At 36.3% G+C, this 16,949-nt stretch overlaps 1 protein-coding gene across 1 annotated transcript in view; it reads left to right on the top strand.

The window, feature by feature from the left end:
• Positions 1 to 16,949, top strand: part of LOC132282749 (protein TIC236, chloroplastic) — a 54,416-nt gene that overhangs the window by 28,600 nt on the left and 8,867 nt on the right. The window contains exons 7-20 of the mRNA XM_059784527.1: positions 494 to 556; positions 1,555 to 1,785; positions 1,892 to 1,975; positions 5,914 to 6,071; positions 6,185 to 6,713; positions 6,999 to 7,166; positions 7,293 to 7,352; positions 9,632 to 9,754; positions 10,753 to 11,028; positions 12,196 to 12,261; positions 12,441 to 12,572; positions 13,452 to 14,276; positions 14,393 to 14,673; positions 14,935 to 15,191. Of these exons, the coding sequence (XP_059640510.1) occupies positions 494 to 556; positions 1,555 to 1,785; positions 1,892 to 1,975; positions 5,914 to 6,071; positions 6,185 to 6,713; positions 6,999 to 7,166; positions 7,293 to 7,352; positions 9,632 to 9,754; positions 10,753 to 11,028; positions 12,196 to 12,261; positions 12,441 to 12,572; positions 13,452 to 14,276; positions 14,393 to 14,673; positions 14,935 to 15,191 (3,253 nt within the window). The remainder of the gene's footprint in view (positions 1 to 493; positions 557 to 1,554; positions 1,786 to 1,891; positions 1,976 to 5,913; positions 6,072 to 6,184; positions 6,714 to 6,998; positions 7,167 to 7,292; positions 7,353 to 9,631; positions 9,755 to 10,752; positions 11,029 to 12,195; positions 12,262 to 12,440; positions 12,573 to 13,451; positions 14,277 to 14,392; positions 14,674 to 14,934; positions 15,192 to 16,949) is intronic.

Below are 16,949 nucleotides of genomic sequence, written 5' to 3'. Positions count from 1 at the left end.
AGAGGGCCATGTGTCAACTTTCTTACAGCAATGGATTGTGGTTTGATATTTCTTTGAGCTTGAACTGGTGCTTGGATCTAGTCACCAATTGGAAGTGTGTATTTTAAATGAAATGGGTGATGAAAGCAAGAATGTCAAATGTCAAAAAGAAAAAGAAGGATTGGGAGACATGGTACCGAAACCTGTTTGGAAAGGTTATAACTTTGACGAAATAACTTCTTAAAATGTATTTAATTGCAATGAAGGATAACACACACACATGTATATGTATTACAAAAAGCATGCGTTTGAAGCAGGATTTCTTTATTTAAAGGGAAACTATTTTTTTTTTGAAAGCAAGAAACATGGGAAGCCCCATACGTCATGGGGAAGATTGTTTTGGTTAACTATGTTTTGAAGTGTGTTTGTATTTGTTCCACCTCTTGTTTTTATTTATTTATTTATTTATTTTTTCTTCAATGTGTTAATCTGTGTATGGTTATTCTTTTTCCAGGTTCCCTGTGTTGAAGTTAATGCTCTGATGAAAACTTTCAAGATGAAACCTTTGTTGTTTCCGGTATGAGTATCTCTTTTTTATTACATGTTTTACGTCTTATAGTCTGCAAATACGTCTGACCCTCCCCAGACCCCGCAACGGCGGGAGCCTTATGCACTGGGTTTGCAAAAAAGAAGAAGAAAAAAAGTCTGGTAGTGCTGATACCTCTCTGGTCTCTTTTTGTCCTTTTGATTTCAGTTCTTGCTCAAGAGGATAAGACATCCTGATAAACCCTAATGAGCTCTTTAAATTTCATAGGATTTGTACAAGCACAAACCTTACATTGAGCAAAGATACAAAACAAGCATGAAATTGGGCCATCTGGTCTATAAATCTAAATAATTTGAAGGTTCTGAGAAACGGTACCTTTTTGCTTGAAAAAACAATTCAGTGAGAGTATAATGCCAGTTTTGCTAATGAGTTCGCCATAATGTTACTTTCCTTAACAACATACTTGATGAATGCTCCAAGTCATTATTATGGATTCTACTTAGTATGTTTTCTTCCTAGGCCGTTTTTATCCTTTTAAACAATTAGCCATGTACTTTCCTATACCCTTGGCAAGCTTTGATATAGAGCCTGTGTTAAATAGCTCACATTTTATGCTCAGTATTGGGAGCCATTTGGTTGTAGTGGTAAAATACTTGGGCTGATAGGCATGGCAGCGTCAGTTTGAGTTTGAGAACAGCTACTTTGTGCTAAATTTTATCGAAAGTAGGCCTGCGTCTAGTCCACCCCTCCCAGCACCCCACTTTGGCAGGACTGTCATTGTGTAATGGCGTTTATTCCATAGGATTAAGAATCTAGACTACCTGAAGAGCAAAAACCAACTGGCCATCACAGCATCAGTTTTTAAAAGAACAACTCCAATACAATCTCAGGAGGCAAACTTGTGGTGCATCTTTTGTAAAATTTCACCAATTTATACTTGTTTGTTTTTCAAAGATTAAAATGGCATGAGCTTATTTTAGATTTTTTGTTCATTTCTATCTCAGTTTTGCTTTCTTCATTATCTGCAGTTGGCTGGTTCTGTGACTGCTGTATTCAACTGTCAAGGTCCCTTGGATGCTCCTATATTTGTGGGAAGTGGATTGGTTTCAAGGAAGATAGCTCATTCAGTTTCTGATTTCCCTGCATCGGCTGCTACTGAGGCAATGATGAAGAATAAAGAGGTTGGGGCAGTGGCAGCAATAGACCGTGTTCCATTTTCATATATTTCTGCCAATTTCACTTTCAACACTGATAACTGTGTAAGTAGCCATAGATATCTTGTGTGCATGTCAGTAGTTGAACATGGCTTTTTATATTTTATTTGTATATTTGTACATTATGTGCAATTCGCTTTACACGTGACAGGTTGCTGATCTGTATGGAATCAGAGCTAGCCTTGTTGACGGTGGAGAAATTCGTGGGGCAGGGAATGCATGGATTTGCCCCGAGGTACTTAATTGTATGTCAGATAAACTGTCTTGCTGGAATTAGACACCATTTGTAGATTCATTAGTGCTTTCTTTTCATTTTTTTAGTATATTTTCGATTTATTACTCTTTGAGAGAAGTGAGAGAAGACGAATCATGACTAAAACACAATCAGTTGATGTGCCTTGTCCCAATAGAGTTGGTTTGATACAGAATTTTTATTATTCCATCTCAAGCTATTGAAATGTATATTTACTTTCTTTTGGTAATCATAACCCATTATGACTTTTAAGATTTTGTATTATATTTAGAGCCCTAGAGGGCCAATGTAATGACCCACTCCACCACATGGTATGATATTGTCCACTTTGGGCTCGAGCCCGCATGGTTTTATTTTTGGGCTTTACTCCAAAAGGTCTCGTACCAATTGGAGTGTACAAATCCTACATATATGGCACTTCCCCTTTCCACAACCAGGTGATATGGGATTGTGTGCCTGTAAGTCGCCCAGTGTGGTAGTAGCTTGCCAGTGCCCTTGCACCCGCCCACAAGGTTGCCATAATCACCCCCCCCCCCCCCCCCTTGGGGCCCAACGTCCTCATTGGTCACACTTCTGGCTAGGTCAAGCTCTAATACCATTTGTAACGACTTACTCTACCACATGGTATGATATTGTCCGCTTTGGGCCCGAGCCCGTATGATTTTGTTCTTGGGTTTTACTTTAAAAGGCCTCGTACCAATTGGAGTGTACAAATCTTACGTATATAGCACTTCCCTTTTCCACACCTAGGCGACGTAGAATTGTGCACCTATAGCTCGCCCAGTGTAGTATCCTGCAGTGCCTCTTCACAAGGTCTCCACAGCCAATATTTAGGTTGATCTTGCCAATTGGGGAGTTGTAGAGTTATTTGTGCACTCTTTATCCTTTTCTTAAGGAGGAGGAAAATCATAGAGGCCCTAGAGGGCCAATATATAGTTTGATCCTGTTGATTGGTGAATTGTAGAGTAATATGTGCACTTTTTTTCTTGAGAAGAAGGAAAATCATATAATTATGATTTAGCATCTTGGAAGTTTGAAAATTAGAATTGATTTGTACATTTATATATACTTCATTGTATGTTCTACTTTGATGATTAGAAGTGTTGGAATTGCAATTGAAACTCTCTCTTTTATATTACTTTTAACCTCTAGTTTCACTAATATGTTTGAATACTTAAGGTTCTTCAAAGGAAACTTTTGTTGATGTACGTGTGTTGCTTAGGGATCACTTGGGCCATTCTTCTGGTTGTTACCTGTTAACCACTACTCCAAAAGCTTAATCTATCAGAGAGGGTGTAACTTTAATATTATAAATACTGTGTGGCCTTCTTTTTGGTTGAACACGAGTTTCAATACTAATTAGTAGGGTGACTGTGAGGTTTGAACTCTGGACCTTACCTGATCTGATACCATATTAACCACCTACTCCAAAAGCTTAAGCTATGAGAGAGGGTGTAACTTTGGTATTTAGATACTCTGACAGTACCCAAATGCGATGCGGAGATACTTGATTCAATAACGTAACTTAAAATTCTTGAATGAGTTTCTCTAAATGGGTTCTTTTGGTGTGCCTGACACTCGGGGAAGGCTTGACACGTGTTCGATATGGACTCTTTTACCTTTTAGGTGTTCTTAGGCTTCCTAGCATGATCTAGTTAGAGGATTACCAAAGTTTAGTAAACCATCTATGGGTAACCATTTAACAGTTGGGAAAATTCCGGGCTCACTTGCGTAGTAGAGTGGAAATGGAAGTAGAGTGAATAGAAACTCTGAGATTGAACAAGTAAAACCAATTTGATTAATTGGACTTACATTTTGTGTGTAATCTGTCTGGCTAAAATATATGTGTGCTGGAGTTCTAGCGTTTGAATGGTCTGTAAATTGGGGTTTGGTGATGTAGAGAATTCAAATCCTATCCTACACCTATGGGAAGTAGTCATATGTGATACAACATCTGTCCTTGTGTTGATATTCTCTCATTTGTTGAATTTCTGCTGTTTTCCATTCCCAGTGATTCTACTTATTGTTAGGATGGCTGGACTTTGTTGTTTGGTGTGCATTTATGATACATTAAAGCGTTAATGGTTTATTCGTTGCACAACCTTTTCTTCTTTGTATAGGCTTTGATCCTAGTTATCTTTGATTCTATTAAGCAAAATTTTTGTGGTTGCAGCGAGCTTTCTTATTTCAAGTGTTTCATAATTAATTACATAATATAAAGATTGATGATTGTAATGATTCAATTTTACTCCCCATCAGACCATAGTCTTGGAAGTTCTGTGATGAACTAACTAATACTGTCATGCCCCAAAACCACGTGGTACTATAGTAATTGCACGAGGGTTCTAACACATTCCGCTAACCAAACTAAACATACTTCACAACAGTTTAAATTGCCCACAAGCTCATTCATTATACAATAGCCCAAACAAATTCGATTATTAACAATAACTTGGAGGCGCAAAAACTTCCCAAACACCCATTTAATACAACCCAGCATTGTAACAAAATGCTTAAACGTAAGTTAAAGATATGGAATGAAACATCTCTTATGTTTTTCGCACTATATGAAGTAAATGAAACAAGCAAAATAAACATGATGCAATTGAAATCAAAGCAAACATGATGCAATTGAAATTGAAGCGATCAATCACCAATGTCATCACCTCTTCTCTACAGTCTACACCTGAAAAATGTTAGGAGTGGGATGAGCTACATAGCCCAGTAAGCAAATATACATGTTCTTAATACAAAGATAAATGTTTACGCTATTTAATATGCAGTATCATTATAATAAATTGGACTCACTTAGAGAAATTATGAATACTTCTTAGGCTTTAAATATTTTATTTTATCTTTTACTTCATTAAAGTCTGTTGACAAATCTCAAGCAACAGTAACTTAAACAAACGTGAGCAATATATATAATGCCAAGGTATTAATTGTACAAGCACAAAAGGTTCAAATAAAATGCATCACATTAGTAGTATGTTAAAGCACACGCAACAACTGTTAAATGCAAGTGATGCATGTCATGAATGCAATTTAATGCAAAACTCCTTCAACCTCCAACTTCAACTTCCACTGCAAACCCAACCTGAAGTTGTCAATGGAAGGGCTCCTATTGTTGCAAACGAATAAGACGGTGCTGATTCTGATGGTGCCACACTACCATAGCATAGATCCTCTGACCAGACCTAAAGCTGTCAGTGGTGGGCCCTTTCTCTCTCTCTCATACTACCTAGGCAGGCACTCATGTCCACCTTGAAATAGACCCTCTGTGGACAATCACAGCTAAACTGTTCCATTTCCTCCAACATGCGAATGTTTGAGTGCACTTGCATTTTCACCAAATCACATACTTATCAACTCAACAATATTTAACACAGTTATCTTCAAATATCTCACAACTTATTCCTGTATTTATTACATAATTAATCTTGGTTTACATTAATTAATTTACAAAATGAATTAATAAATCACCCTAATCAAATCAAATACTCTTAGCACTCATGTTTAAAAGATCAGACTTAGTTTTACTAACCAGTGGGTGAGAATTTTAGCCTACTGGTTTTTAAGTTTTCAGTTTCTATGAATTATCTCAATCTATAACTTTACTATTCCACCCAAATAATTCTTAAAACAATCAAAACACAATCTAACACTCTCTTTAGGATCAATTGGTTCTGCACCTGTCTTTTCAAAATTTTCTCTTCCCTCCTTAATTAATAGGTGTGACCATATATATGTGTGTATAATATGCATATTTGACAAGTGCCAGTCAACTTTCCAAACCAATTTACTGCTTATTTATAAAATTATTATTATTAATTTTTGGGACATTACATATACATTCTGTAATTTCGTAATATTCTTCTTAATTTTCTGTGTCCTGATGTTGAAAAATTATACCATTGCAGGGTGAGGTGGATGAAGCAGCAATGGATGTTAATTTTTCAGGAAATTTGTGCTTTGATAAAATTTTGCATCGATATTTACCTGATTATCTTCATCGAATGCCACATAAATTAGGCGATCTGAATGGTGAAACAAAACTTTCTGGATCCCTATTGAGACCGTAAGAATCCTAGACCTGTCTTTTAATTGTTGATAATTGGTAACTAATTTTTCCTTCGTACATGTGGATGTCTATCATATGTCATCTATATACACCATTGTTTTTGAATTTAGGAGGTTTGACATCAAGTGGGCGGCACCAAAAGCAGAAGGATCATTCAGTGATGCTCGGGGAGATATCATCATCTCACATGATTGCATTATTGTCAACTCTTCATCGGTGGCTTTTGAATTATATACAAATGTTCAGACGTCTTATCCTGATGAATACTGGTTAAACAGGATAGAGTCTGATGTGAATGCTGCCATGCCCTTAAATGTGGAAGGAGTTGAATTGGATTTACGTATGCGTGGTTTTGAGTTTTTCAGCTTAGTCTCTTCATATAATTTTGATTCACTACGGCCCATGCATCTGAAAGCAACTGGAAGGATAAGGTTTCAAGGAAAGGTTATCAAGCCTTTCAGTGGTACCGATGAGCAAGTTTTTGAATCTGGGAAGCATATGGAAGATGTTCCAATGAAAGATAACGGTGTTACGCATGGTCTTGTTGGTGAGGCTTCAATCTCAGGTCTCAAACTGAATCAGTTGATGCTGGCACCTCAGTTGGTCGGACTGTTGAGCATCTCACGCGAGCGTGTCAAGGTTTGTCTTAAAGCATCAAGGAAATTGTTTCTTCTTTTTCTTTTTCTTTTTTTCCTAAATAATTGTTTCTTCAAATTGTGCTTCAAGGTATTGTTTGTTATTTTTCCTGACATATGTGAAACCAGCTAGCTTCTTGTATAAGAGTTGCTGTGATGGAGGGTTTTTATAGAAGTACAACAATTTTGAAGGAGAGGTCAAGCTCATATTTAGGAGTCTACTTTTTGATGCATAATGTCTGTCCCTGTTTTAATAACTATCTGAATTCTTAACTCTCTGATGATGCAGTTGGATGCCACAGGTAGGCCAGATGAGTGTCTTTCTATGGAGGTTGTAGGACCTTTGCGGCCAAGTGCTGAAGAAAGCATAGATGGAAAATTGTTGTCCTTTTCTCTTCAAAAGGGGCACCTAAGAGCTGATGTTCGCTACCGACCGCTACATTCAGCTAACTTGGAGGTTCTCTCTCATCTCCTGATTGTGTGTTCTAACAAAGAATTTAGTATTGTTACCTGGAGTTCTATCGGATTTTTTCTCTCTTGAATGATTTGGTAAGTGTAGTTTTCCACGTTCATATGCTATTAGGTACGCCATTTACCTCTTGATGAATTGGAGCTGGCTTCACTTCGGGGAACAATCCAAAAAGTGAGCTTTCATACTGGCCTTCTTGACTTTATTGTTGATTCTTTTCTGCACCTCATTTGCCTTCACATGTTCAGTAACCCCAAGTAACAGTAGAAAAGGAACATAAGGAGAATATAAAGAAGAATAAACCAAAATAATAACCTCTGAGTATTTAGACGTACTCAAAGTCTCGCGCTTTTGTGGTCTTTGAGTATTTCCTTCTATCCCTAACCCAAAGTCTTATAATCTACTTCATAAATATATTGAATCATTGATCTTTATTTGGCCTTGTGTAGCTTTTGAGGGATGCGTTCCCCTTTTGAACGCTTCTTAATACAATTTTACTTATCAAAAAAAAAAAAAAAATGATCTTTATTTGGTGTAAGACAATCTTCTTTGGTTCACTAAACAAGCACATTTTTGAGTTGGAGGTTTGGACGTGAATTGGAAATTGTCAATTTTTTATTTCATTGCACCCATGCTGCCAAAATTGTTGGTAGCTTGGGCAATTAGAAGCATGACTATTGCTTAGGATTTTCAAGCAATAAAATAGCTGTAATGTTGGAGATTGGTATTTATTACTGAACGCATTAAGGATCTTAAAAATTAGTGCCAAGAGGGAAGTTGATGTGGCAGAGGGGCAGGATTAGGTGGAGAGGAAGATTAAAAATGGCAAAAATAGGTCCATAATCAGCATTACGCAAAAGAAAATTAAAATGGGTTGATAGTAAGATGAAATCTAAAATCTTCAGGTTTTATGTTGATTCACTTTTTGTTTTTGTTTTTGTTGGGTGGTTGGAGTAGTAAGACTGGATTTGTGAACTTTACCACATCGCCTGTGTTTTAGTTAATGAGTCTTCCTTTTTGTTATTTTATTTGGGGAAAGATCCAAACTCTATGATGATCTAAGGAATGGTCAAGGATTTTTTTGCATTAACAGCGAAAAGAAAGCAAATAGACAATCTATTTCACCAAATCCAAGTAATAAATCAAAGCTCGCCTTTTTCCAGACAGTCAAGAGGGTTATTACTTGCAATTGGTGGCTGTTGGAATATGTGGGAATATTCATGTAATGAGTGTAATTAATGGGATTTTACCACATGGGGTATTATTGCAAAACTTATTTTTCACTACTATAAATACATGGGCGTTGTGCTATCAGCAATATCCTACAATCCTTTTTTTACATTCTCAACTTATTTTTCACTACTATAGAAGTATAAATACATGGGTGTTGTGATATCTGCAATATCCTACAATCCTCTTTACATTCTTTTTTATTCTTCCCCTCTCTTTTCTTCTTCTTTCTTCCTTTCTTTGAACCCTAAAAATCCAAAACCCTAAAACGTAATCAATATTGGATTTCAACTCTGACAATAAAGAAAATCCCCCTAATAAATTTTATAAAGCTAAAAGTATATCTATAACTGTATGGAAATGAGCATTGCAGTGGGAGATGAAGACTTGAAATCGCCTTAGACAAATTGCATGGTTCTTATTTTCTTAATATTGTTTAACATTAAGAATGCTGTTCCGAGCGGTATTGTCCGAACAAATATGAACTTCGAATCGGACTTGAGATCTTTGTTAAAGCCAAAAGTAGATCTAGAACTGTATGGAAATGAGCATTGCAGTGGGAGATGATGACTTGGCTTGAAATCGCCTTACACAAATTGCATGGTTCTAATTTTCTTGCAATCGGTTGATTAGCATTATAAATGTTTCTCCGAGTGGTGTACTCAAAACAAATATGAACTTCAAATCGGACCTGAAATCTTCGTATGATAAAAAGAAATGGACCACCTCGGCAAAACAGATCCTTCTTTAGCTTTTTCACTTGCATTAATCTCCTTAAGCTATGCTATTTATCAGGGAAAGGCTGGCCCAATTTTTTAGTGCACTGCTTTTCTTTTGTCTAATAATGTTGTCATCAGTTGTAAGTTGTACCTTGTATCATGTATGAATATTTATAATCTTATCAAAAATGTTTTTCTGTATTAGAGAATCATAATGAGGGCCCTGGCTTCGTCCAGTAGTAAAAGCTCGGACAACTACTGTGAGAACGTGGGTTTAAGTTTGGCGGTAGCCACTTTGTGCAAAATATGCCAAAGGTTAGGTCTGTATCCAATCTCCCCTAACGAGAACCCTTGATTCACGGGAGCATTTTGGATAGTGGCCTTTTGTAAAGGCAAATCATAATCCGTTGTAGCGTAATGACGATTTCCTCTTTAGCTTTAGTGTCAATAGCAATTTATTGTTCAAAGTTGTTACTCAGTTGTTAGTTTCTTTTTTACTTTCAGGCGGAACTTCAACTTAATTTCCAGAAAAGAAGGGGCCATGGAGTGCTATCTGTACTTCGGCCAAAATTCAGCGGCGTTTTGGGCGAAGCTCTAGATGTGGCTGCTAGATGGAGTGGGGATGTCGTGAGTACCTGAACCAGATTTTTTCTTTTATATTAGAATATCTGAACTTTTTGTGGGTAAACTGGCTTGGGCAGTTTTTTGAAAAAGATTCCCCCTAAAAAACATAAAGGGAGAAAAATGCTCCTCTTTCTATATTTGTTTCCTACTTCAAGCTTTAAATTCCATCATTTCGATGATGAAAAATTGCCATAGAGAAAGACCAAGACTCATAAAAGGCATTGCCTAGTTGTGATCCTGCCATGGCAGGGTCTTGGAGAGGGAGAACTTGAGACAAGCCTAACCTTTAGTATTTCCCAAAGTGGCTGCTCTGAGGCTCGGACTTGTGCCAGTCGCACCAATGCTCAAGCGTCTTGTTACTGAACCATCAAGACTCAAGGTCATGTAACTGACATCTTCAGATGATAACTATACACATACATATATATATATATATATATATATATATATATATCTGCATTTTTGTTTCTTGGCTGTGAATCAAAGATAAACACATTGAACTTCAAGAATTGTCCATCCCTCGTCTATCCTCTATATCCATCTGACATCCACTGCTGAGATGGGGAGAGGTGGTAAAATCAAAATTACAGTTTAAATAGATATTTTTATTTAATCTTTCAGTTAGTTCTTTATCTCAGTTCTAAGAGAAAGAGAAGTCTGTTTACCCCATGCAATTGATTGTTGATATCTTAAGTTGTTTAAGTTGGATTTTACATGGGATCTCTGATTTTCAAAGTTCAGTTTGTATTCCTCACTAGAATGAAGCAGCCTGCAGTGCCTCTTTCATTTTTCTCCTTTTGGGCATGTTTAGATCTCTTAAATACTTTCAGGCCATATATTTCGTCTTGTTCTGTAAAGTTTTATTGCTGAAAAATAAAATAAAAAATGTTTTATCTTCACTTTTGTGCCTTTTTGTTCTCTAGATCTGCGTTTTATTTTTGGTTGCAATGTTGTTTATAAAATCTTTATTTTCATTTGATAGTTGATACCTTATTGTTTAGATCACTGTTGAAAAAACTGTTTTGGAACAAAGCAATAGCCAGTATGAACTTCAAGGTGAATATGTGTTGCCTGGCACGCGAGATCGGAACCCTGCTGGAAAGGAAAGGGGTAGCTTGTTCAAGAGAGCAATGGCTGGGCATCTGGGTAGTGTGATATCTTCTATGGGTAGGTGGAGAATGAGACTTGAAGTTCCTCGGGCGGAGATTGCTGAGATGCTACCACTTGCAAGACTTCTTTCTCGAAGTACTGATCCCGCTGTTCAATCTAGATCAAAGGTTATATTCCACTTGAAACTGATGGAAAAAATACTTCTCATGATAGTCAACTACATGCTTGCTTAATAGCATTTGGCCGGTAGTTAATCTTTTAACCTCTAGCACAACACAGTTATTTAATTTATGATGAAGAATTTCTTCAGGGGGCATTAATGATAGTGCTCAAGTGTATCATAGAAGCTTGTACATTTAATATTTGTAAGGTCTATGGAGGGAAAAGCACAATCCATCAAACCAAAAGACCTCAAAGGGTATCTCTCTAGCTCATGGGAATATTCTAGTTTGTATAAACGACCTTCTAGATATTTTCTCTTTGTCACTTCCTCATGAATGAGTGAAGAGAAAATTATATATTGTAGTTATTTATTATCTTTTGTCACTAATGTTGTGCTAGTTTCTTCTATCAGCAATACTTCTTACCTTTTTATCGTTAATCTGTTATATTTAAAAATCTATGGAAGTAAATTTTCTTAGTTCACAATATATCTCATCGTTTATGATTGTTGAATAGAAATGGAGAATTTAGAAACGATCATATAAGTCTTAGATGATTTTGTTTGTCAACTGCCTCATCAAATTTATAAAGTTCATCTATGTACTCTTTCTTTTGTTTACATTCTTTTCATCGAGGTTATATACTAGAAACATTTTCTTTTCAACGAGTTTCTTGCTACTCTAAGAGATCTTTGGATGACATAAACAAAACAGTTTGAGTTAACCCATAGAAAAATTGAGAAAGTTCATTTAGGAAGAATATATATATATATATATATATATATATATATATATATATATATAGTAAGAAAGTTCTTCAACTAAAAGTATAGTTCTGTATTTATTTATTTATTATTTGGTGGTGTGATGATGGGAGACCTTTTGTTTTAGAAGTTCAAGTTTGTCAATTTTCATGATTAAAATTGCCGTCATTTGTTGGTTGTCCGGGACACCAAGAATGTTTTTATCTTTTATATTTTTAGTCCAATTGAGTTAATTTTAGATAGAGCAGATTCTTTTCTTGTTTGATTTGCTTTTCTGACTGAAGCTATGGCTTTCAATAGAGCCGAACAGAATGGCATATGTGATCTTTAATGCTTTTTTGAAGATATGCAGCGCCTTGTTATAAATTTTTACCTCATCTAGTCGTCTGTCTCTTTCATTTATTTGCAGGACCTTTTTATACAAAGTTTACAGTCTGTGGGATTGCACACTGAAAGCCTTCAGAACCTTCTTGAGGTACTTGAAAACAAAAATTACTTCATGTTTAAAGCTGCAATGCTGGATGCTAGCTATTGGTACCAGAATAAAATGCCATTTGGTTATTCTTTTGTATCTGGTGATGGAAATAAGATGAACTGCAAAAATTCATCTTGATTTGCATGTTTCCAACACTAACGGTTATATAAATATTTCAGGAAATTCGAGGACATTGTACTTCATCAAATGAAGTAATTTTAGAAGACTTGAGTCTGCCTGGTTTAGCTGAACTTAAAGGTCGCTGGCATGGCTCCCTTGATGCAAGTGGTGGAGGCAATGGAGACACAATGGTAGATATTTTTGAAGTTTTTCATTACACAATATAGCTTAAATTTCATGCATATAAGTAATCCAATGCTGAAGTAAAAATTATTAGATTTACAGATCTCCATTTTCCAGACGGTCAGGAGGCAAGTGCATAAATTTTGCATCAGGGCAACTAAGATTTTGGATTCATTTTTCAAGTTGACCTAACCAATATGAATTTTTCTAGTTGATATAGATATGATGTGTACTTATTTCATGATGTTATTTGTTTCCCTTGATGGTAAAAATAGCTTCTTTGGTCATGAATAAACATGGATGAAGTTTCTTCACTTCTTTTTTCTAGTCCTCCTTGGCAGTGGGCATAATGCTTGGACTTGGTACCCATGATCCTAGATTCTAAGGTTGCTTCTTTTTTATTTCCATTTCGCAAGAGTGAAAACAAAAATTAATATATATATTGGTACATCATAAGCTACAAATTGTTCTTGGCCACGGAGTTTGCCCCTTGTGGAACACATTTCTGTGTTTCATAGGTATGTCTATTTGCTTAATTTTGCTGGTCTTGTAGAAATGCTAAATATCTTCTTTTATACTTATTGACACTTTAAGGTACTAAATAAAAGCTCTAAATTTGATAGTCGTCTTCTTTTTTCCCCTTTCATGGAAGGAAAAAAGTGGAATTTAAATTTTTATTTTTTATTTTTTTCCCCTAGCACGCCCCCCCTCCAAGGAATTGTTTGCACCTAGCAAGAATCGATCCTTTATGAGGCACCAATGCCCAAGTCTTTTCCAACTAGGCCAACCCCTTGGGGTTAAAAGTGGAATTTAATTGTTTCTTTAACTTTTATACCATGCACCTTTGTTATCTGATGGGTGGCTTTTTTACTTGTGTATTTTCTCAGGCAGATTTTGACTTTCATGGGGAGGAATGGGAGTGGGGAACCTACAAAACTCAGCGTGTTCTGGCAGTTGGTGCATACAGCAACGATGATGGATTGCGCCTTGAGAAAATGTTTATCCAAAAAGATAATGCCACAATCCATGCTGATGGGACCTTGTTGGGGCCAAAAACTAATTTACATTTTGCTGTACTGAATTTTCCTGTTAGTCTAGTCCCGACTGTCATTCAAGTTATTGAATCTTCAGCCATTGATGCTATTCATTCTCTGCGGCAATTGTTAGCACCAATAAAAGGTATACTGCACATGGAAGGGGATCTCAGAGGAAGTCTTACAAAACCAGAATGTGATGTGCAAGTAAGGCTCCTGGATGGTGCTGTAGGGGGCATTGATCTTGGGCGAGCTGAAATTGTCGCTTCCCTAACCTCATCCAGCCGTTTTCTGTTCAATTCAAAATTTGAACCCATCATCCAGAATGGCCATGTACATATTCAAGGAAGTATTCCTGTAAGTTTTGTCCAAACAAACATTTTGGAGGAAGAAAATATGGAAAGAGAAAAAAATGAAGCAACTTGGGTACCTGGTTGGTCTAAGGAAAGGAGTAGAGTGTCGGCAGATGAAGCCACTGATAAGAAAGCCTTCAAGGATAGAATTGAAGAAGGTTGGAATACTCAGTTGGCTGAAAGTCTTAAAGGTTTAAACTGGAATGTGCTGGATGTAGGAGAAGTCAGGGTTGATGCTGATATTAAAGATGGGGGCATGATGTTGTTAACAGCTTTATCTCCTTATGCCAACTGGCTTAATGGCAATGCAGAAATTATGCTTCAGGTAGATCAAGTAGATAATGATTATTGATGGGCTTATGTTGCAGTAGCATATATTTATAATGAAAAACAGTGAAATTGCAAGTTTACTAATGCATGTGTTTTGTTTTGCACAAAAAGGTCAGAGGTACGGTTGAACAGCCAGTGCTCGATGGATCTGCATATTTCCACAGGGCAACTATATCTTCACCAGTTCTCCGGAAACCACTAACAAACTTTGGTGGAACAGTTCAGGTGAATTCAAATAGGTTATGCATCATTTCTTTGGAGAGTAGGGTTAGCAGACGGGGAAAGCTATCTGTGAAAGGGAACCTGCCCCTTAGGACAACTGAAGCATCTCTTGGTGATAAAATTGACTTGAAATGTGAAGTTCTGGAAGTTCGAGCAAAGAATACTTTAAGGTGTCTTTTCTTTCTCTCTAATATGGGAACTTACAAAGAACATTCGGTTTGTCTTGTTGCACCATCTATCTTAATTCTTCATTTATTTATTTATTCGCCGGGGTGGGGGTGCTTATTCTTTTCATTTTCAATTTCAATTTCTTTTTCTTTTTCTTCTTTTTGTAATATCATACTCCGCACGTTTAGCTTTGAGATCTAGATTCCTTTTTAATTGTTTCACATTTTGTCCAAGGAGAACTGACATATCTACTAAAATTGCAGTGGTCAAGTTGACACTCAATTGCAAATTACAGGTTCGATATTGCAACCGAACATTTCTGGAAAGATTAAATTGAGCCATGGAGAAGCATATTTGCCACATGATAAGGGTAGTAGAGCTGCTCCTTTTATTAAAATGGCATCAGACCAATCTACGCTTCCTAGTGGTGGTTACAATCGAGTTGTTGCTTCAAAGTATGCTCCACGGTTTTTCAGTTTAAAGCCTGCTGCTTTAAGTTCCCCATTTCGTCAACCTTCAGGTAAATTGAGTGTGATGGGAACCTGTTGCCTTATGATTAGTCGCCTAATACTCTGATAAAATTCAAATCCATGTTTCTCTTGTGGATGTGGTCAATGGTTCAAATACCAAAACCATTGACCCAAAACTCTTGATATTTTTCTCTTTATGGAGGGATTGGAACAGAGTTCACGAGTAACCTAAAAAGATTTTTTATTTTTATTTATTTATTTATTTTTAGAGGACTGCTGTTTGAGTTGTCTATAAATCCCTTCTTACCTTTTGCACAAACTACTTGAAAATACCCTCTTGCAAGTTTGCACCCAGCATGGGCATGACATACACATGGTAATGCCCTTTTTTGAATTTTAAAGCCTATTGTCAAGATCCTGTGAGCTACATTTTCTTTTAACTTTCATATTGAGTATTAATATCCATTTTGTCCCTCGCATCCCTCTATTTTAGTGTTTCAAACTTCAGAAACCTGTTTATAGGATTAGCAGTTTTATATGGTTTCAACATTGCCGGACTGATTGATTTGTGATAAAAATGAGTTGCTTATTGTTTTTTTTTCCTAGTTGGTACTCACACACACGTCTCTTTTGAGACTTGAACCCTTGACCTCCCTTTAGGAGGTAAGGGGCTGATACCGCTAGGCCACTAGCCCGTTGGTATGAGTTGGTTATTGTTATTATAATTGTCTCTTTTTTTTTTGAGGTAAATTTCTAAACACAGTTACAGTAGATGGATTTAGACATCGACAGACAGTAGTGTAACTCAGTAAAATAAAAATGACATTTTAGTACAAACAAAGAGGTGGGAATAACTGTTTTAGGAATATTCTTTTGATATGTGGATACATGGTTGGACAAACACTCAGCAGAATTCAATGGCAAAAAAAATCCATAAAATAGACCTTTGAACTAGGGATTTTTATTCAGAGCTTCGTATTTTAATGGACGAGAATATGAAACCACAAAAAGGAAAGGGTAATAAACTAGTTACCAATAAAGAGGGGGCTTTCTATGCCTTTCCTAACTTGAAAAATCAGTGTATGGTAGAAAAGAAATATATATGTGGTTGGATTGATACTCGACACCCCAGAGATAGAATATGGTAGAAAAGAAATGAATCACTAATAGATATATTGACGTGCTAGAATATATGTACGAGGGAGTTATGACTATAGTAACAGCAACTGCAAGAGAAACCAATGGATTATAGGTGGTTGTATGCTTACATAAGGGATCAACATTAACATTAAATCCCTATCTTTTTGCCTTAACTTTTAATTAGTTGGAAAACACATGCAGGATGAGGTTTTCTAGTGTATGCTATTTGCTAATAGTATTGTTTTAATTGTTGAAACTGAAGAAGGAACTAGTGCTAAGTTAAGAGTAACAAGTTCTAGGATGGTGAAGGTTTTAGATTGGTAGAACTAAATTAGCATATATGATAACATTTGAACGTATGAAATGTTACCTAATCAAAACTAGGATTACAAATGAGGAAGTACTGAAAAATGAGGATCAAGAAATACCCAAAAAAGTGGAGATGATCTTAGTATCTTACAATTGAAAAAAAGCCAGATGTGCAAACTGGAGATATGCGCCCAAGACGATATTCAAGCATACTATGATTACTAAGAGAAGAGAGATGTTCGCAATTACTACCATAAGGAAGTTCCTTCCTATCTCTAAAGGGGCCTGATGGAGATCGGGACATTACTCGTACATATGAATTGCACATGACTCTCACCTATGCTTGGAAAATGGGCAAG

Source organism: Cornus florida, unplaced genomic scaffold (assembly GCF_030987335.1).
Source record: "Cornus florida cultivar Cherokee Brave unplaced genomic scaffold, ASM3098733v1 CherokeeBrave_3.0.0_Hap2_Chr11, whole genome shotgun sequence".
Taxonomy (NCBI): Eukaryota; Viridiplantae; Streptophyta; class Magnoliopsida; order Cornales; family Cornaceae; genus Cornus; species Cornus florida.
This window is presented reverse-complemented; position numbering and strand designations above follow the sequence as displayed.